This window comes from Canis aureus, chromosome 38, assembly GCF_053574225.1.
Source record: "Canis aureus isolate CA01 chromosome 38, VMU_Caureus_v.1.0, whole genome shotgun sequence".
Lineage (NCBI taxonomy): Eukaryota > Metazoa > Chordata > Mammalia > Carnivora > Canidae > Canis > Canis aureus.
In genome coordinates this window covers 5,338,883-5,360,864 of record NC_135648.1, presented here as the reverse complement: position 1 = coordinate 5,360,864, position 21,982 = coordinate 5,338,883, and the positions used below count along the sequence as shown (strand labels likewise).

At 50.0% G+C, this 21,982-nt stretch overlaps 1 protein-coding gene across 7 annotated transcripts in view; it reads right to left on the bottom strand.

Annotated features, from left to right (window-relative positions):
* Positions 1 to 21,982, bottom strand: part of PBX1 (PBX homeobox 1) — a 325,636-nt gene that overhangs the window by 228,895 nt on the left and 74,759 nt on the right. Inside the window, exon 1 of one of the 7 annotated variants that reach the window (XM_077886857.1) lies at positions 14,420 to 14,462. The exons of the other annotated variants lie outside the window; for them this stretch is intronic. Coding sequence (XP_077742983.1) covers positions 14,420 to 14,447 — 28 coding nt within the window. The 5' untranslated portion in view covers positions 14,448 to 14,462. Of the gene's footprint in view, positions 1 to 14,419; positions 14,463 to 21,982 lie in introns of those variants that run through there. 7 annotated transcript variants of the gene reach the window in all.

The window sequence follows — 21,982 nt, the reverse complement described above, 5'->3', positions numbered from 1 at the left end:
ATTTAAGAAGAAACCATTCAGAAAATTGATGCGAGTTGGTGTTTTTTTTAGGTCTTCAGGCTTCCCCCCCACCACACCTCCGCCTTTTAACTCTATAACCAACCTGTCCACTTCTGCTTGGAGATGCGAAATAAATAAAGAGCTGACACAACTTCTACCTTCCATCGCGGTCGTAATGCTTATGTGTACATTCGAGCCAAAAATAAAATCACAAAGATCAATATAAGAGACTGGCTTACGGTGGAATTGCCAGCGGTCGCTAGGCCGCACCTCAGAAACGGTCCCGGGCTCTCCCTACGGAGAGAGGGAGCTCTGCTGGGCTCATGCACAGACGCTCAAAGCACACACTCCTTTCCTTCCTGCCCACTATGGATCCGGAGAATTAAAAGACAAGCGAATGGCAGCAGGGGTTCGGCTTATAAAGAATTCAGTCCAGGGACACCTGAGTGGCTCCTTCGGTGAAGCATCTGCCTTCAGCTCAGGTCATGATCCCAGGTCCTGGGATTGAGCCCCGCATCCGGCTCCCTGCTCAGCGGGGAGCCTGCTTCTCCTTCCCTCCCCGCTCGTGCATGCTCTCACTTGCTGTCAAGTAAATAAATAAAATCTTAAAAAAAAAAAAAAAAAGAAAAGAAGAAGAACAAGAATTCAGGCCAGTGAGGAAGAGGTGTTGGAGAAAACCAGATAAGAGATTTTCTGCTCTTCGCTACTTCCAACCTGTGTGTCCTTCAGCAAGGGAAACAGGTATGGCCACTAGCAGCGTGTCGGCCTCCAGACGCGCCCAGCTACTGCAGCGAGGTGAGGACCTGGTCGCCCTCCCCGGCAGAAGCACGGTAGGGATATTAATGGGGGCTCTTGGCTCCACAGGGAAGGCAGGAAATGCCTGTCCTCCATAGAATTTGTAGGAGAGGAGCTTATAAATCCTAGAAAGGGAATGAGGAGGATCAACAGTTGATGCATTATTGGTTTGGAGACATAGACCCCAATCTGTTATTATTGTTAGAAATAAAATACGACACTAAAAAAAAAAAAAAAAATACGTGTGTGTGTGTGTGTGTGTGTGTGTGTGTGTGTGTGTCTATATATGTCCTGTGCTTGGGTTTTCAAAGTTCGATGACCAGCAATGCACTGAAGAGCTTCAGTCAAGGGTAAAGTGCACAAAAGCAGACCTGTTTTGTTAACCAAGAAAAGAAAGTGATGGGGGAAGCAGGCGTCACTGCAACCACCAAGTGTGACCTCTAGACAAAACCACTTCCTTCTGCGTTCGCCAACGCAGCTTATAGCTGACTTTGGTTTCGTCTAGGCGACAGGGTGACGGACAAGGAGCAACAGGCTGACAGAAAGGAAATTTAGGTGGTGGCCGGAGTCCTTCCCTCCAGCCCGGGGAAGGGGGGTGCGGGTGGAGAGCCGCACGGTGGCCCGGATCTCTCGCCCATCGCTCACACCAGGCAGGTGTTTTGAGTCTTCTCAGCCCTGCCACATGGTCGGTGCAGCCGACAGGCCTCAGCTTCCTGGCAGCTGCTTTTCAAGCCCGGTGTGAGTTCCGCCAAGCTCCAGGCCCCAGCATGTCCCATGCAGGCAAGGTCCCCAAAGGCCTCCGTGCAAAGCCCAAACCAGTATTTCAGGCTTAGACAACATTCCCCTATATATTAAAGCCAGGTGCAATCCTTCCCCAGTTCGTGTAACACCTTTTCTCCCAGAACGATTTCACTCACTCAGAGAACCCTGTCCTTCTGGTCACGCACCCCAGGAACACGTGATGGGGCTCGCCCCCTGCTCCCTCTCCCCTGGGAAGTTGATTTCTGAGCTGGCATCTGGTCCCCCACCCCCACCCCCACCCAAACTCCTCCACCAGTCCAGGGCTTTGGTTACAAACAGCTTGAATGGACTCTGGCTTGCCTACCCAGGGAAGGAATTTATTGGACAGATACGTGGTGCCTCATGGAATCAACAGGAAGCCTGGAGAACCAAGCTCAGAACTCAAAAAAATAAAGTAAAATAAAATAATAAGCACAGGCAGCCGAGAACACAGGCAGAATGTTGTCACAGGAAGTCAGGAGCCGGGCAGGGCGCTGCTGGCTTGGGGCCTTGTCCCGCCACCGACGCACGCCACCCTCAATCCTGCGGTCGGTCCCCCCCGCCCCCGCCCCAATCATCCTCCTCTCTGCCTCTCTCCCTCCTACGCCCACCACAACCACCACCACCAATTCGAGACTGGGCACATATTTCCAGTCGGCCAGGTGCCAGGTGCTCATGCCCCCGCTGCTGGGGAGAGGGGAGAAGCGGGGATCGGCAGGAGCCTCCCCAGTGGCCAAGAGGACACTCTTCGCAGACTCATCTGCTTGCTTGGTACAACCTCAACTTCCCTTTACTCGCTCACTCAAAGGATGGCGGTCGCTCAGCAAACAGCTTGGGAAGACACAGCACATGGTCACCACTCTCCCTAAATAAGGTGCTTTGAGGACACAAGGGAAGTCAGTCTAAGCCACCGTTGTTCTCCAGGAACTCAGGCGGGACTACAACAGAGGGCTAGCTTCCCGAGGAGGAGGTAGCAGAGAAATGCATGTCCCACTCTAGAAGCTTGGAAAGAAAGGATCTGTGGCTCTCCTGCCCGTGCCCCTCCCCAGGAATCAGGATGCGGGATCCCAAACCTTACTGCAACCGGACCTTCGCCACCCACCCCCCCTCTTCCAGCTGAGATGATGTGAATGCGTAAGCTTCAAGTCTGGGCACATTCCCAGGATGTGATTTCTAGAGCTTGAAACAACAGACTTCACTTCCAACTACTCGGGGAAAGGAAGACTTCCTCTCTGTGCCCAGGTCACGCCGTTCCTGAGTAGGAGTAAAGGGTGGTGACGGAAGCCACCCTTCGTAAGTGCCTCCTAGTCGCCAGGCGGTGGGCCGGGTGACGGACGGGCATGGCTCTGGTTAAGTCTTCCCATCATCTGGGTGATGGTTCTAGAAATCTAAGAGCCCACGATCGAGCCACATAACGACTGCACTGGGGCAAGTGACTCGAGCTCTTTGTTGCCCTTTCTTTGCTCTGCTATAGAACGAGCAGAAGAGCTTCTACTCCAGAGGGCCGCGGCGGGTCTTCGGATGGTTGATGTGTGTCAAGTGACGACGACACTCCGTGCTATGCAGGTGCTCGGTAAACACTGCCTATTATTTTTATTATAAGGCAGTCACTAAAATCCTCATTTTACCAACCAATAACCCGGCGTTGGGGAGGTCAAGTGGCCCGTCCAGAGTCCTAAAGCTGGCTCTTCCGTGTAGACGTGCAGCAGAACGGGAATGCCGCATTCACGTTTCACGTTGGACTCAAAAACCGGCCTTATTTCTACGACACCACGCTGCGCACACACTTCTACACCGTCAAACACGCAGGGCGAGGGAGCTGCTATCAGAGCAAACGCTGAAGTTCCGCTGCTTGTGATGCTGAGGAGCCAGCACAGCAATGATGTGTTTTAATAGGTCTCTGGTATTTTATCTCCAGTGATATCTGCACTTATTTTGGCCATTCTTACGCAAGAACTGAAATTCCCAGAAACCCCTGTGACCGCAGCAGAGAGAAAGCAGCTTTCAAGTGGTTGATCTACACACCGAGCTGACTCGGGCCTTAAGAACTGATGGCACTCGCCTTCCTGGTGTGTGGGCACAGGGTCACTTTCACGAGTGCACTAAATCTTGGCTGCGGGACTGGAGCGGGTTGTAAGGTGGATGCGGTTTTATTTTTTTCCCTTCCCCCCATTCTTCTTTTTGTTCTTCCCTCCCCCCCCCTTTCAATATTTGAGAAATAACCACAATTCTTGAACGCCATCGTGGTTACAAGAGAAAGGGGATCAACTTCTGAATTTTAGGTCTCCCCATCTGCCACCCACCTGCCAACCATCATCTGTCCAACTCCCCCCACCCCGCCCATGACAGTCCCCAAGAATCTGCCTGACATCGCAGCACAAATGCCCCCCAGCCCTGACGCTGAAGCCACAGGGAGGCGCGTCTTCAGAGGCTCCCCTCGCAGGAAGCCGTCCCCAAAGCCACCGGGATGATGAGATGGTGAGTCACCGAGTGGAAGAGGCACCAGGAGTCCGTTTCACTCTGAGGCTAGCTGTCCATCACCTCTCCTTCCCAAACAGCACGCAGGTTACACTGGCTTAAAGCAGAACGGTCGATAAAGCCACACAGATCACAGTGAGTAAATGAAAGGCAAGAAGACAGCAAATCTAACGCAGGAAGGAAAAGGCGGGTTTCTTTCCTCGACCACCCTATCAAGGTAAAAGCCAGTCTCCTCTCCACTGGAGCAGACCAAGAGAAGGAACAATAGGTACACTGAGTCACCCAGCGGTGGACAGAATGGTGCGACGTAAACATACTTCAACATCCCACGTTCCATGGTTCAGGACCAACTGAGTTGTTATTAGCATCTTCTACGGCTTTCTTGTCTCGTTGATGACCTCATAAAACAGGGATCATGGGCTCTGCTGGAATTGTGAGATTATTGCTTTATTTCTGATATTGAAGTCAACCCTACCTCACGCAGTACAGAAGCATTCACTGTGATTTTGATTTTATGGCTTCGATTAATCCCAGTTTTAATACATCAGTGATAATACGAGGTATTTACCAATACTATTATTATTGTCTACTGTTGAGATGGAAGTCTCCCAATTACATGACAGACAGATGTCCCCACCTTCTGACTAGACACCAAGGCATGACACATTTCCTCCGTCCTAAAAATGTTTGACGAGGGCACGTAGAACTACCCAAATCCCCAAAGAAAAAAAAAAAGTGCTCCACTCTGCTGCCCCTCGATTGTCACGCATTTCAGAAGCTTGACTCTTGAACTCAACTATTTTTCGTCATCTCTACATACGCTCTTGTTATTTTTCACTCCGTGGAAAACAGGACCAACACACTCCCCGTCATTTCGTTTTGCTTCTCAAGCAGCAGCTCACTTGCGTAGTGAGACTAGAATACGTTGTCTTAACATCATTGTGTTGGCCAAACACCCCCCCACCCCCATAGGAGATCTTTTTTTTTTTTTTTTCATTTTTAACACAAGCTTGGTGTCAAACAAATAGCCCCAGTTCACCCATTCATAAACTCACACGTGGGTGGAACATGTTATCATCTGTACCTGATAAGGGACACGTACGATATAACACGTTATTCGTAACATAGGAAAGCCAGTAGCAAAGCACGACGGTAGGCCATTTGCAGAACACCAGGGTACCAGCAGAAGTGGAAGCTACGAACCTCGCACGCAATTAGTCATACGACAAGAATTTCCCGAGCATTTTAGCATTTTACTGTCCTTTTACTTTCCATTTCACACTGAGCAGGGTTTTTTCCTTCATTTCCTCAGTGTCCATCACTCAATCTTACATTGACACAGCAAACCCTCCAGTGGCATCAAATGGCATGCCGTGTTGCGGCCAAATTCCAGACAGTTTTCTCATCATTTCTCTAAAATGAAGGCAAGAGACGTGTTGTGGTCCCATACAAATCTGAGAGCCTTCTTAGTCCTGAAAAAGCTAATGAAGGAGTGTTTTTTATAATTCAGTTTCAGGGTAAGGAAAACACTCGGTATCACTGGTTTACTGATCTGAATTAGCTCCGACGAGAGGGATTCTATCGTTTTTGAAAAATCTTCTAACTCTGCGGTGGTTTGGATGCATTAGAAGAGTACAGATTCTTTTTTTATTTTTTTATTTTTTATTTATTTTTTTATTTTTTTAAATTTCTATTTATTTATGATAGTCACACAGAGAGAGAGAGAGAGAGAGGGAGAGACACAGGCAGAGGGAGAGGCAGGCTCCATGCACCAGGAGCCCGACGTGGGACTCGATCCCGGGTCTCCAGGATCGCGCCCTGGGCCAAAGGCAGGCGCCAAACCACTGCGCCACCCAGGGATCCCCAGATTCTTTTTTTTAAAAAAAAAGATTGTTTTTGCTTATTTATTCATGAGAGACACAGAGAGAGGCAGTGACACAGGTGGGGGGAGAGGCAGGCTCCCTGCAGGGAGCCCGATGCGGGACTGATCCTGGGACCCGGGGATCATGACCTGAGCCAAAGGCAGACGCTCAACCGCTGAGCCACCCCAAGAATACAGATCCTAACAGGCAAATACAACTCAGACAAAAATATCCAAGAGACATACGAAGCTCCTGCCCTTTCTGAATTACTATCTGCTTGAAAAAGATCATTAACTAGTCAACTATAACAGGTTTCATCAGGACATAAGGGCTTTTGCTGCTCCACTCCTCAGTCTGCAGATTTGCCTAAGCCCACCTGGCCACAGTTACTTAATTATTTATGTGTTAGACCAATCTGTATGTGACAGTTCTCCCTCTTCAGGAACTCTATCGATAGATCCCGAAAGTTACTCATTATATTAAACAGCCCACTTTCTGCTCAATTAATCAGATCATGAGAGATCTGATTTTAAGATTTTAATCTTAAAAATAAGATTATTTTTTACTCTCTAAAAAAGATCATTTCTAAAATATTTTAAGAATATGCCGTGTGTATTCCGCTCTCTACCTGTAGTCACCGAAGGCTGACGTCTACGATCCACACCAGTCAAAGCGGCGTATACTATAATGGTGGATAGTAACACCGCCCTCCTGTTCCATATACCTACTGGCTGCAAAGGCAGCCACTGCCTCATTTGTCATCCTGAGTCCCCATCCAAGTCCTTATACTGTATGAGACTCTAACAATATGGCAGCAGTTTTGTGATAAAAGCAACCTACCGAGGCCGTGTAAAAGCCTCCTCAGTAAGGATTAGAGCAACTACATCACACAGTCGTAAACCGGTGTCTTATAACTCTAAAGCCCAATGCAAACAAGTAGACAAAACAGAAACAGATGATCGCCATCAAAGGAGGCAAACTGGAGCTCCAGACCAGCCAACACAAAAATGGGGTCAACTGCGAGAAGAAAATTCACTGATCATCACCCGAAACATTCATACTGTCTTGATCATCCCAATGGGACAACAACAAAAGTAGCTCATTCTCTGGGAGGTTAAAAGTGGTCCCAACATCCATGTGCCTCATCAATCCCATTTATTCAACACTGGACTTTTCCACTCTAGAAACCAGACCCCATAGGATGGTGCCCTGCAGAAGACACGTGTCCCTGAGGGATGTCAGAGATGGGGGTGGGGGGGGAGGTAGGCTGACTTAATGAATAACTCCTTTTGGCTAATTTCCATAAAATCAGTTCTTGCCCTGGGTTATCCTGGCCAAGGCACCATCCCTGGCACAAGCGGACATACTAGAGGCTCTGCTAACGGTTCAGTTAACTGCCATGGTTCTTCCATCGACTCACAACAACAAAGTCCCTCCTGAACAAGCCTTTATAATGCCCCCTAACTAATTATACCTAGAGAATTTTTGTGTGCAGGGTGCAGAGAAAGTAGGATGTTGATGGGCCACCTTCACGCCTCTACTCTCAGACCATTCTCTTCCCCATTTAGATCCCCAAGAAACTACAAACAGCACTGGAGAGAGTTTAAAGAAGGAAAGGATTTAAATTCCAGTATTTCTTGCTTTACTTGTCTGCGTCTTTACAAACCCTTCTGGGTCCGTGCTGCTCCGATGGGCCCAGCAAGGCGAGGCCGTGGGTTATTAGCAAGTCTAAGTCAATGAAACCTGAGAACTCCTGGCTTACCCTGATGTCAACTCTAACCAAAGTACAAAAGACTAGGCCTCTTTTCTGTCAATACAAGTGGCAATTCCCTGCACACACACTCACACACACACCTTACCTGTCCAATCCAAGGGAACGCTGGGCTATGTCAGGGAACCTGAATTTTCTTGTGATTCTAAGTTGCCAAACAATCTGACAAAGTTTTCTAGGTTGCCCCTATAGCTACATGCCTCCCATTCATTGTACTTAAAGAGTATCTGCCAAGATTTCTAGTTCCAACCAGTGATATCTTTGACTTCACTCCACTATTTGGAAAGGAAATCGTAGAAGTTTCTCCAGAATAAAGCTCCATTTTAACCTTGAGGGAAGGAGCAGCAGAATTTTTACCATTAAATAACCAACGTGGAATGACAAAATGCCAACGAAGGGCATCACTGCCCTACTGCCCTGCTTGTTGTCATGAAGAGCACAGGACGACAAACCAGGCAATGAACTCGAGGCCAAGAGAAAAAGAAGTCCCAAGCTGTTTAAAGCACCAAGCTGCGGGGCAAGGTTTGAGAAGCGTGGCCCTAAAGCCTGTGTACCTCTGCTCGCCCACCCCCCTCACCAGGCAGCACGGCCCTGCACCTGAATCCAGGGGAGCCAGGCCAAGGTGACCACCATGTCACGTCCTTCAAAACTGTTTTCGAAAATTTGTGTCTTAAACATCAAATCAGGGACGCCTGGGGGGCTCAGCAGTTGAACGTCCGCCTTTGGCCCAGAGCATGATCCCCGGATCCGGGATCAAGTCCCACATCGGGCTCCTTGCAGGGAGCCTGCTTCTCCCTCTGCCTATGTCTCTCTGTGTGTCTCTCATGAATAAATAAATAAAATCTTTAAAAAATATCAAATAATTTGACAAACACTTTTCTCAAAAAAAAAAAAAAAAAAATCCCAAGTGAGACCGGATAAGCAAACAATGGTATGTTCACACAACAGAGTACCCACTTTGCAGTAAAAAGGAAGAAACTCTTTATTGATTCAAGCAACAACATCTGAAAAATCTCAAGAAATTTATGAGGAGCAAAAACTAGGTACGAAAGGACAGCTGACCTTTCAACAACGTGAGGGTTAGGAGATTTGACCGTTCGCATCATGGAAAAGCCATGCATTCAGTTTTTTTTTTTTACTTTTAATTCCCATTTAGTTAACATACAGTATTATATTTAGTTTCAGGTGTGCAATAATATAGTGATTCAATAACTCTAGACATTACTCAGCGCTCTTGATGTACTCCTAATCCCCATCACCTATTTCACCCATTCCCCCACCCACCTCCCCTCTGGTAACCTTCTGCTTATTCTCTATAGTTAATCTGGTTTTATTAGCTTATCTCTTTTTTTCTTTGTTTGCTTGTTTTGTTTCTTTAATTCCACATATGAGTGAAATCATATGGTATGTGTCTTTCTCTAAATTAGCTCACTTAGCATTATATTCTCTAGATCCACCCATGTTGCTGCAAATGAGAAGATTCCATTCCTTTTATGGCTGAATGTCATTCCAGTGTGTGTGTGTGTGTGTGTGTGTGTGTGTGTACACACATTTTCTATATCTATTCATCTATCAATGGATACTTGGGCTACTTCCATAATCTGGCTATTTTAAATAACGCTACAATAAACATAGGGGTGCATATATTTTTTCAAATTAGTGTTCTGGTATGATTTGGGTAAGTACCCAGTAATGGGATTACCGGATCATATGGTAAAGTCTATTTTTTAATTTTTTGAGGAACCTCCGTACTGTTTTCCACAGTAGCTGTTTGCATTCCTACCAATAGGGAATGAGGGTTCCTTTTTCTCCACATCCTTGCCAACACTTGTTGTTTCTTGCGTTGTTGATTTTTGCCACTATTAACTTTTCTGACTCCTCTAAAACTCAACTACTAATAGCCGCCTACTGTTAAGCAGAAGCCCAACCAATAACATAAACAGTTGATCAACACCTAATTTGCATGCTCTATGTATTATATAGGCTGTAGTCTTACAATAAAGTAAGCTACAGAAAATTTTATGAAGAAAATTAGGCGGAAAATACATTTACAGCACTGACTGTATTTATAGAAAAAAAGGTCCTCAGAAACACGGACCCTCACACCCAAACCCAAGTAATTCAAAGATCAACTGTATATATAGTACATGATTCCATTAATATGAAGCGTAAGAACTGGCAAAAATTAATCTCTGATGATAAAAATTACAACAGTGGTTATCTGGGGTGGAGGCTGGCAGGGAACTGAAGTACAAAAGGCCAAAGTAAACTTTCTAGGATGATGAAAGAGTTCCATGTCCTAACTGGGTGTCGGTTACACGGGCAAATTCACTTGTCAAAATACATCCAAGCATATACTCAGGTTTTATGCATGTTACTGTATATAAATTTACTTCAATTTTTAAAATTCATCACCAATATCCTCCCCTCTTTGACTAAGTCTAGGAATTTTTGTGGTAAAGGGGGAGAAAAGGTGAAATTCTGAAAAGAGAAGACCTATACTAGGACCCCTGTCACTTTCTAGCTCAATCATCTTGAACAGGTGAGGTAACATCTCCACACACTTACCCATCTGTAAAATGGGAGAACTCTAGTGGTCGTCCAGACAAAACACCCCAATGATAAAATATCAGTAACTTAGAGAAAAATGCTGTAAGTCGTATAATGTCATGCATAAAAGAGATGAAGGAAATAAAAAGACTGGAGTGGGTGTGGGGAAAGGGAGAGAGAGCATCCACGGGGATTATTTTCACTTATGTGGTGATTTTCTCTTTCCACCATTTTATTTTATTTTTTTAAACAGGCTCCACACCCACTGTGGGGCTTGAACTCAGGACCCTGAGATCAAGAGTTGCATGCTCTACTGACTGAGACAGCCAGGGGCCCCTCTTTCCACCATTTGAAAACATGGATTTCTGTAGCCGATCAGAGCCCTTAACCCTGGAGTGCTCGTTTGGCCTCCACTTTCACACACACACACACACACACACACACACACACACACAAGCTCTGTTCTTGCTCGCTCTAGTTGCTGTGCCTGCTTTTGCAAGGTGCCCAATCTGCATAAACCATGAGGATAAATCAATCAGGCAATGAGAAAAAGGCAACACACCGCAGCCAAGGCCAAGGTGCAAAAGCCTACACCACGCAGGGCAGGTCATCAGGTCCCACCGAGAGTCCCGCATGTCACCTTGCTTAATGTGGACCTGGTCGCAGGAAGTCACCCCCATTTGTGGCATCTCTCTGCCCACCTGCTCTTTTCGGGGCGCTGTCTGTGTGCTCCCCACGCCTCCCGCTTCCCCGGCTTCCCCTGCTCCGCCGTTCTCTCCCGCACTTTCTCTTTCTCTCTAGGCTGGGTTTAATTTGACACCTTGAGCTTTGGTAACGAGGTGGGGAGCAGAGCAGCCACAGTGGAATTCATTAGGCTCAACACTGCAGGGCCCGCTCTCTGTGCGTTAATGACATCGGAGGGTAGGGAAACGAGACAGCCACCACGCGAGATGAAATAAACATGAGGACTGTCAGCAGTGACAGCCGAAGCAAAGGGGACAAAATGAGCCAGGTAGAGACCTTTCCCCGTCCGCACAATGCAAACCGACAGCTTGCAGAGCCCCCCTCCCCGCAGCCACCCACCACCCCCCCCAACACCCAAAGCTGAAGAGTGAGTAAGAGGTGGGGGGAGGCGGAAGCCGGGATGGGAAAGAAGGAAAGAAAATACAATTAAATTATCATTGTTTTAACGTACAAATTTCATTTATCAGTTTAATGTTGGCGCAAACCAAATTCATCACCCTCCTTCAGAGAGGCTGGGGAGCGGGTCTGCGCTGTGCTATGCTTGGAGGGTTCTTTCCTCCCTCCTCCCGGCCTTAAGCTCTCTCAGCTGATTTTTTTTTTTTCCTGAACAGCATCATCCCACCCCCACCCCTCTTCAACCACTATAACTCTGTCTCTCCCTGTTGCTAAAGGTGGCACTGGAAGGAGGAAAAGAAGGGAGAAAGAAAGCAGAGGTGGTGATGAAGGAAGAGAGATGCTGCTCCTGCACACGTTTTGCTTTTAAAGGTGAGGGGTGGGGCGGTGGCAGGAGGGCGACAAAGAAAATTCAGGCAGCACGCACTGGACCACAGAACAGAGCCGCATGGGCCACATCGGACTGGGGAAAGCCCTTGAACATGCCCACCGGGGAGAACAAGTGCCCTGTTCCCAGCTACCAGCTGTCAAGAGGGTCGAGTAGCAAGGAAGGGCTCAGAGTCTGCGATGGCCTTGTCTTCTGCACACGATGCATTAGGGATGCACTGGCTCTAATCAAGCCAAGTCAGGGCCTCTTCCTCCACTGGAAATAATCCTAGATGCCCAGGGGCAAAGAGAAAGCCTCCCTTCACTGCACTTGCCTAAGAGGAAGGTGGCTTCGAAGGGCGCAGACTCCATACAGTTGGCCGCAGTGTGAAGCCCAGGGCTGGTACCTGCAGTTGCTACATTTTCCCTGATGTCTTTGATCAGCAGATCTCCCAGCCAGAGCTCAGAACTGCTTCCATAGCCCTTCCCAGAAATCCTTCCCCTCTCCCTCAGCCGTTGACGGGACGCATGTGAGCCGGAGCCCATACTTTGAGGCCAAATATCATGGTTTTCTTTGGCCGAGGACTTCTCAAGCAAGGTGTTTCAAAGAACCCCCAAAAGCCAGCAATGTTATTATGAGAAGAGAAAAGAAAACCATCATGAGCAGCATTAAAAGGGGACGCATGTGAAGGCCCAATCAATGACACCATCCATACTTAGAACAGACTCGTCAGGGGTCAGTCCGAGTTTCCTGGATGAACGTTTGCCCTACCAAACCCCTGGCAGGGGTGGGAGGTGGGCCAAAGAGCAAAGCTAGCTTGCCAATCTGCTACAGGGATGTGAAGGGTGTGGGAGGCCAGGTGTGAAGATCCACAAACCTAGCTGGTCATCTTGTAGGAAGCCATGGGATCGTGACTCCAAGTCACGATGAACTGATACCAGAGAATGACCTGTTTCACATACTGGGGGGAAAAAATAAACCAAACTGATAGACCTAGGGTATCACAAAATAGAGGCCATGATAATTGTGTCAAACATGTCTCAGGTTCAAGGCCCAGAGACGCCCACCAAAGGTTCTGTCTACACTCAACACGGACCACATGTCGCAGGTTCAAGGCCCGAGACACCTACCAAAGGTTCTGTCTACACTCAACACAGACAAAAGCTTAGTTTCCTCCCCGCAAAGTAGTTCACACCTCCTTCCCTGGATGATGTGAAAAGACATGGGTTGGCACCTCGTACGAAGCATTACAATCCCTGAAGGAAAGCAGTCCGTTAATAAAAGTGCTGGAAAAATAAAAATAAATAAATAAATAAAAGTGCCAGAGAAGAGTGTTACCCTTAAGAGACTAATTTTGTTTTAAGCTAGAAAATATGATTATAGAACATTTTGTGAAGGGAAGGAGACACACACAGTCCATTTGTTCTGGAAGGCAGTGAGTGGAGTGGCTGAGAGCACGGTTCTGGGAGAGGACTGAACTACATCTGAAGGCCGGTGTTCACATGGGGAGTCCATCCTGAACACAAAGGTAACACCATGCAGACCAAAACTAGAGAAGCAGAGGGCGTAACGTACGTCAAGGACACCAAAGGCTGGGTAGTTAAACACAAAGCATGGTCACATCTGAACAAATGCCCCACCATTTTGTTCCTTGGCCGGATTCTAGTTTCAAGCTTGCCCTGTGGCTAGAGGCCCCAGCTCATGTGCATGTTTTCTTTACCCAACGTTGCCTTGTTCCATCTCAAAGGTAACCCCTACAGCAGCTACTTTCCCCCTCATAGTCCCTCACCTATCCTATCAAAGGCCTTCCCACCAAGAGAAGGGACCAATGGAACAAACTCACAAGTCCCATGTCATCTTGAGGGAGTACAGTGGAAAGAAGCGGGGGAAGGTCATCTTTAGAGAGTCATCAACAAGTTTGACCCCCTTCTCCACTATTTCCAAGTTTAGGGACCCTGAGCAAATTATTTAGCCTCTCTGGGCCTCAGTTTCCTCCTCTGTAAAATGGGGAGTATAACGCCAACCTCTGACCTACACACGACTTACACATGGTTAAGTGAAATGTGTCTACAACCGGGCCTGGCATGTGGTAGACGCTTTCAGTGGGGGCCAGGCAGGCAACTAAAGAAGTGTCCAAAGAAGCGGCGGTGATGGTTCTGAAGTTCCCCAGCCTTGAAATACGAGAAAAATGAGCTCCATGAGCCAAATGAACCACACGCTTCACTACCAGAAATAACCTATAGCTTGATAACATCAGAGCAGAGTTGCAAGTCCCTTCCCCCACCGTTTAGCAGAGCAGCTCCTCAAACCATGGCCCCGGCAATAAGCCTTTCCTTGCTTTCCTTTCTTTGGCTACTCTCAACCTCCTGGCCTCCCCTGACCAACCTCTGCCACAGGAGCTCTGACAACCCTGGGGTGCTTGGAGAAAACACAAATGCTCAGCACACCCCCCACCCCAACCCAAGGGGGGCTGCACTGTTCCGGGATGGAGCCCAGGAGCCCAGGAGCCCAGGTGTTGGTGGAATTTTGCAAAAGTTCCCCAGGTGATGTTAATGTGGAGCCAGAGCTGAAAACCACAGTGTGGCAAACATACTTCTTACTGAGAGGTTTATGCATGACATCAAAAACACATTTTTATTACCGTAATGACTCACGGGGCGGGAGTGTTGGCCCTCTCACCTAGAAAGGGGAGCTGCTCGGCCTCCATGGAAGATCACACCTGGGAGGGGCTTGGAGGTCCACTAGGTCGGTCACCCATTCCCTCTCCTTCTTCTCCTTCCTCTTTTCCCATCGTTCCCAGCGCTTCCTCCGCCACTGGCCTTGTTTCCAAATCTCTACTGCTAAACCTTATCAGTTTGAAATGTTCCATACAGCGCCTGGAGCTTTCAGACGAAAGGTGCCATGAAAATCTTAATAAACAAATAAATAATTCATATTAGGTATTGGTCTAGTCTCTGCACTACTGGATTCCAAACATTTCTTAGAAGCAGCCTCTTAGCCATAAAGTCAAACAAATAAAAGCCCTGAGACAGAAGCCCAGGGGCTGAAGTTGGGGTGAGGGCCCGGAGCCTCATGGGCTCACCCCACTGCCAGGAGGGCAGCCCTGGGCCGCCCTGTACCCCTCCTGGGGCCGCGTGGGGCAAGGACGGAAAACCACCGCAGCACAGGACGCAGGGCTGGGTTGCGGGCTTTGAGGCTGTCGACAGCCCCAAGAACAGTTTCATTACATTACACGTCCTCCTCCCCCACCACAATAACCAGAAAAAGAAGTCATTTGTTGTAAAACAAGAGCACCTCTGTGAAAATTGCATGTGTTGCAATTGGGTTGTGAGAAAAATACAGAAACATGGCACCGGTCAGACCGGCTCAATCCACTCAATCCTGAAATGGGATTTAGGTCCCCCAAGACCATCAGGAGAAAACCTCTCTCCAATCCGCAAGCAGGGAAAGCTCCCCACCATTTGTGCGTGTATGTGTGCGTGTGGACTCGTTTCCTCCCCTCAAGACTGGGGGTCTCCAAGCCCTATTTGCATTCAGGAGCGAGGAGTACCGGAGAAGAGTTGGGAGTGAAGAGGCCGGTTTGGGCCACATTTCCAGCCCGGGAGCACCCACGGGTCTTTGGAGCCCAAGGGTGCCTGCCTCTTCCTGGTGGTTCCCGAGAGCAAACTCGAAAACCTACTTTCAGCTTAATGCCTTAACTTACGTGGCCGCCAATGACCAACCTTCCCACTGTTGATTTAAGTCCTTCGGCAGCAGCAACTGCGAATTCCACGGCTACATTTGCCAAAAACATCAGGTTTGATTATTTTAAATGATTATCATAATACAGATGAGGTGAGGATTACAACAGATTTCTGTTTCTCTGTTTGCTTGCTTATTCATTTCTTTTTTAAAAAAATATTTATTTGAAAGAGAGAGAGAGAACATGCATGAGAGGGAGAGAAGCTCAAGCAGACTGCACTGCGCGCAGAGCCCGATGCGGGACTCAATCCCATGACCCTGAGATCATGACCTGAGCAGGAATCAGGGGTCGGACACTTAACCGACTGAGCCACCCAAGCGCCCCGCTTTTTTCTTTAACCACCATGTTCTCCTGAATCCATTTCCCTTTCATTCTGCTTCAAAGGAACTCTGGCTCACTTAAAGACTGGGTCTGCACACCTAATGGGCTGTCAAGGAAAGAAGGCAGAGACAAAAAAAAAAAAGAAATCTCCAGATTTGCACTGTGTGCTCCTGGTGTCTTTCATCCTCTTATCTCCACAGGGCAGATGACACGCTCTCCATTTACAGGTGAGACAACTGAGGTTGGCCAAGGTTAAGTGACTTCCCCAGGTCACACAGTCTATGATCCCCGGAGCTCAGGGTCCGAGCCTTCTACTTTTTTTTTTTTTTAAATGCCGGGCTTGAACTCACGACCCTGAGATCAAGGTCTGAGAGATCATGAGTCGGACACTTAACCGACTGAGCCACCCAGGCGCCCCCAAGCCTTCTACTTCTAAATGCGATGCTCTATACGCCACACAACTCTTGCCTCAAAATTCTGAGCCCTGGAATCATGAACCTGCACTGCCACGGGTCAGAAGTGCTGCAGAACTCTAAGTGTGCAGGGTCCTGTCACGACGGTGGCATCACTTCTCCCCCGTATTATCCCCACCACCACCCCCCAATTTGCTGTCAAATCTGCACATGCACTTGGGGGCGAGGGATGTATCTCTGCGTGCGCGTTGGCAAGAATAATGGGCCACGAGCTATTTTCAAAGGGCCACTTACTTTTCCTTGAGATTTCAGGCCCAAGTCCGCTGCTACTATCTGCCTCCCAACTCTCACTCTCGATTCTTTTTGATCACCGGCCCCCCCCAAACTGTTTGGCCCCAACCCCCCTTCCTCCCTGCCTTAAACTCAAACAGCCATGGAGTTTGTTCAGATTCCCTATTCATCAAGGAAATGAATTCCATATGCATAATTCATTTCTTTTGTGAACTTTTTCCCCTGCAGGGAGTTAATGCTCGCCAGCGCATTGGGAACAGAGACGGTAGCAGAAGGGACAAGTGAGCAAAGGGGGTCCCAATGCTTTCCCCCGTGTAGCCGGGACAGATAGGGGCCAAAAGGTCTGGCCTCTGCTGGCTGACACCTCGAGCTCCACAATTTTATCTCGCAAAAAGGAAAGGGGGACCCTGCACTGCTTATTAGGGGGACAATGGGCTTCGCCTTCAAGGGCGAGCGGCCCGGGGAGCCCCGAGGCCTTATTTCCAAGCCCAGTGGCGGACTGTCGCCTGGAGAGAAAGAATGGCGAGAGCCCTCCCACTCCTCCACGTCTCTGCTCATATTAAAAACCCAAAACTAAACAAAGAGATATACACCGTGCCCAATGCACCATGTTTAACAGCTGTTGCATTTGGAGGCAAAGCAGTCCCTAGTCCAAAGTCAGATTTGAAAAACGGCTTTATTAAGAGAAAGATTTACTGTATATGAACTCCAAGACTGGAAAGTGGAGGAGGAGCAGCTGAGAAACACAGACCTGCCAGACGGGGAGCCCAACTGACTCCATGGCTGATGTTACCTTTTGGCAAGTTTCTCTGACCCCCGCGACATCCTGGAAGTTGCGGGCCTCCGGTTATTAACTCTTTACTGGCAGACAGTCCAGAGCCCCCAAGTTCCGAGCTGGCTTGATCCACGATCCACGGCACAAGAGATTTTAAGGCCAAGACGGAGCAGATAGTCCAGCGCGGTGTATGTCAGGGAATTCGTGTTACTTAGCATCTTACTTAAATTTCCAAAAATACATCTTTCGTTCCACTGTTTTTCTTTTTTTTTGCTTCTGCCTTCCTCCATCTCCACAAAGGGGAAGGGGCCCATAATCATTTCAGATTTGGAAACCATCGTGCCTAATCCTAAAACCGCCTGGTAGTTGAGGATCTGCCTCTTGCGAAAAGGTCAACTGGTGACCGCCGCCGCCTAGGATCAGCACCATCCCACCCCGAAGAAGAAGATCAGCGATCATAAAATTTCATTTGTTGTTTCTTCTTCCAGCGTGTGGTCTGATACGGGCTGGAGAGGACGGAGCCAGCGAGCCAGGAGGAAACAGAACCGGATCCACCAATAATTGAAAGCAACAGAAATTTTACTGTGATTCCTGTAGGATTAACTTGTAAAGACAAATAAAACCGTCAAGGGTTTTCATCTACCGTATGAGAACCAGAAAGCAGCTGGCCAGCTTTGCTTTACCATCATCCACTGGAAAACCAGGCCAAGATAAGCACTCCACGGAGAAGCCAGGGAGAGAGAGCCATGGTTACGCGAGTCATAAATGAAAGCACTCCGTGGCGCTTGGGGACTAGAGACAGTGCCCTGCCCTTGGCCTCACAGAGCTTATGGTCTACTTAGGAAAGAAGGAAGTGTGAAGGGAATTCTAAAGTTAAAGTCAAAGCAAACCCAAAGAATATATAAATACATAAGCGAGCCAGACTACCCCAGCAGCTGGCAGGCATTCCCGGGGACACCTGCAGGAGAGCCATCAGACCACGGCAGTTGCACGCAAAAGCTCTCGAGGTGGATGGACATGTGGTCTGAATCCCAACCGACGCCACTGGCCAGCTAGCTATGAGATTTCTGACACGAATTTAACCCCTCAAATCTCATCTGTAAAATATACCTTCTAATTTCGCTTCATCACGGTAAGAATTTAACCAGATTCAAGGGCATAACGCGACTTCAGGGGCGCCCGGGTGGCTCAGTCGGCTAAGCGCCTGCCTCCGGCCCAGGTCACGATCTCGGGGTCCTGGGATGGAGCCCTGTGTCGGCCTCCCTGTCAGCGAGGGGTCTGCTTCTCCCTCTCCCTCCGCCGCTCCTCACCACTCATGCCTCACTCGCTCTCTCGAATAAACACGTAAGAATCTTTGAGTAAAGTAAGATAAAGTAACTTCATGGGATGCCCAGTCACGTATGTAAGTGATACAGGCAATCGGTACCCAATTTTAGAGACTCCAAAAAGGCACGAGTGTTCTCTGGCCACTGGGAACAAACACGGGGATGTGGACCGATGGTGACAGGTAAGCTGGTTTGGCACGAGGTCTGATGCAGCCACATGCCTGCTTCTTGTACGGCCCGGCTAGAAGGGGGGTCCAAGAGAATAAAGGAACCCACTCGCTCGGCCAAAGACCAAGCTTCTCCATCCCGCTCTGGAGTGTCTAGGTGGGCACCCTGCCCTTCGTTTCGGCGAGGTGCACTCTCCACCTCCACGCCGTCTTTCACCACCATACCAGTCAGCATCCCTCCCTCCTCTACTAAATCTGGACAGTAAGTAGCATCGCCCTGTCACGGGGGTACGGAGAGCTTCTGCAACGCCCCATTTAACTGCTCTGTGTTCCTATCTTCGGCTTCATTAGCATATTTCAGCAGTGCCTTGATGGATGAAGATAGATGGGGGAACATCATCCTTGGTGAAATCACTGTTTCATCAAGGTTAAACCAGCCTCGAGCTTCGCCACCTCCCTTTGTTTGGCTAGGTCTCTAATAACAAAATTAACGGCAGAATTAATGCCCAGGAGGCTCCCGGTGAAATACACTGATGCTCCCAGAATGAAGCTTTATCTCGGACCTCCCAGTTTATAATCCATCAATCAGTGGCTTCCATACTTTATTTTAAAGTAAAGCATCACCTCCATCACGGCAGAAGCCCGCCTCTCCATCCTTTCCCCTGACACAGCTGGGCTGGGATGAGGCGAAGGAGGAGACTCAGAACCGTCTGGAGCCACCAGTCAGGGAAGAGGAGCCCCGAGAGCCTCCGTCTACCCCGATCCGTGAGCTCCCGGAGGGCAGCTCGCTCTTGTCAGATCTGGTCGCATCTGCTGTCGTCGGCGTGGCACGTGTTCACTATGTCCTCGCTGCTACTAAAGGAACCGTGTTCACCAGGACAGCAGCACCTACCTGAGTCCCTAAAGGCCTACCGAGCGCCCACCGCCTGGCAGGACTTGGCGCAACGAGGCCGCGCTGCCTCCAGACCTCAGGAGCTGCCCCCCAGCAGGTTTCCACGCCGCTCCTCGAGGGTTTCACCTCCCAACTAACCCGAGAGGCACACCTGGGTGGCTGTGCACGTGACAACGGGACTGATGTCCTCGGCTGGCCCACAACGAGGCAGGTGGGAGCCAGCTGAGAGGCCCGCGGCCACCTGTGCTTCCATCTCCCATTCACGGTCGCATCCCACGGGCAGGACCCTTCTCCCCCCTGGGAGCCTGTCTCTGCAGCAGCCAGGCAGCCTGCACACGAGGCCCCTGGTGCCGTCCATCCCGGGAGCCGCTCGACGGCTCCAGCAAGGGATGGAGCCCACACGCGACTCTCCCCCGTCCCCCCACCTCCACGTAACATGTGAAGAGGGCTGTCACGAGTCCGCTGTGGCACAGGGCCACGGATCGGGACAGTCACATGCAGCCTGGAGGGGACGCCACGGCAGAACGGGGGGGGGGGTGCGATTCCAGAACCAGAGTCCCCGAAGGCCGATTGGGGGGCGCTTTGTGAAGGATGGTGGCCCGCCCCACGCACGGAACAAGAAAGGGAGCGGGACGCAGGCATCCTGAGGGGCTAAGAGGGAAAAACCCAAAGGTTCTGTGAGCCCAAGTCCCTCCACTGACAGAGAAGCGATGCTGGGAACAGCTGTTTGTCCAGAGGACCGTGCCCAGGGCACCAGCCTGCCCAAGGACCCCGTGGGGCAAGGAGCGGTCGGCCGAGGGGGCCGTTGCCAGACAAGTCGAAGCTGAACATCGGCTCCTCCTCTGAGAAATAGGTCAACGTGATCATCGTCGCGCTGAAGAGGCCGAAGAAGGCTCATCACCACAGTCTTCCATGAGAGGCCAGCCGAGCGAGCGCCTGGAACCTTCTCCTCCGACCCCGTGCCACTGCGGACGAGGAGGCGCACAAACCCGGACAGGACGGAGACGACGGCGCGAGGCCCCACCTGGGCCCTGCCGAGCCAGCCAGCCCGCCAGGCTTCCAGAAGCCGCCCGCAGCCTGTGCCCTGTCCGCAGGTCCCTCACTGGCGACCGGGAAGTCCGTAATTCTCGAGCTCCTGGACCTTCGACCGCCACAGGGGCTTCCCACCCCACTCCATCCCCTCTCACTTTGCCAAAGGCCTCACCTACCTCCTCAGGCCCCAGGATTTGGGCTCGTCTTGGAAGTGGGGGGGGCCTCCAGGACCCCAAACAAATAACCTCACTGTTCTTTACTCCTGTCTCGTCTTCTGTGAAACGAGAGCAACCATCCTGCTTCCGGAAGGTCTGAGAAACCACGGAAAGTGGACGGACGCCTTCCAAGCTCCCCAGGAACCGCGTGAAGCATTACGGGGGGGCAGTTTCTGGTCTCTAACTGAAAGGTGGGCACATAACAGCTCTTCCTTGGCAAGACTAACCTATAAGACAGATGCCAAGAGGTCGACGTTTGTTCTGCACAAGCTTGCTTTTCTCCTCCCCACTGACCACAGGGAGGAGGGTCACAGCAACGGTCCCCTCACGCTTGCTGCAGGGCACATATGCCAACACACTCGTGGGGCCTTCAACCCACCGGGGAGGGCGGGGGGCAGGTATCGCCACCCGTCACAGACAAGAACACAGAGGCTCAGGTGGGACAAGAGGCTTGCACAAACCCACACGGCCGGTCGGGCGCAGAAAGGAGGGCTGAACTGGGGTCACCGGATGCAGGCCTGTGCCCCGGCTACAGTCCGACTCCCATAGACAGAACCCAGCCGGGCAGCTCCCCTCCACCCAAGAAGAGGGTTACAGCTCCCTGACACCCTCAGCTCAGGAACTCCCGGAGCTGTCCACACCCTGCCACCAAGGAGACCACAGGCCTGAGAGGACTCACATGCCGCTGCCAAGCAGGCGGCTCTAGACCCTGCAGTAGGCAGGTGACCTCACCGAGGAGCGTCACATGCGAGGGGTGCAGGTCCGAGCCGGGAGGAATGGCCAGGCCAGCCCGCGGGGATCGCCTGCCTTTCCCTCTCCCGACTGCTTTGTCCTCAGACCCCCAAGAACAATAGGTAGTCATGCTCTGTTCCTCGTCTTTCCCACTCGGCGTGTGCGTGCGTGCATGCGTGTGTGTGTCTTTACCAAAAAATTGACTGTTTTATATTATATTCACACATGCAGAGGAGAGGCTCGCCAGGCGCAGGAGAGGCAACACCCAGAGAAGTCTGGCACTTTCCTGAGCTTCCTCTTCTGTCTCAGCCATCAACCTACGGGTGCAGCTGTGCAC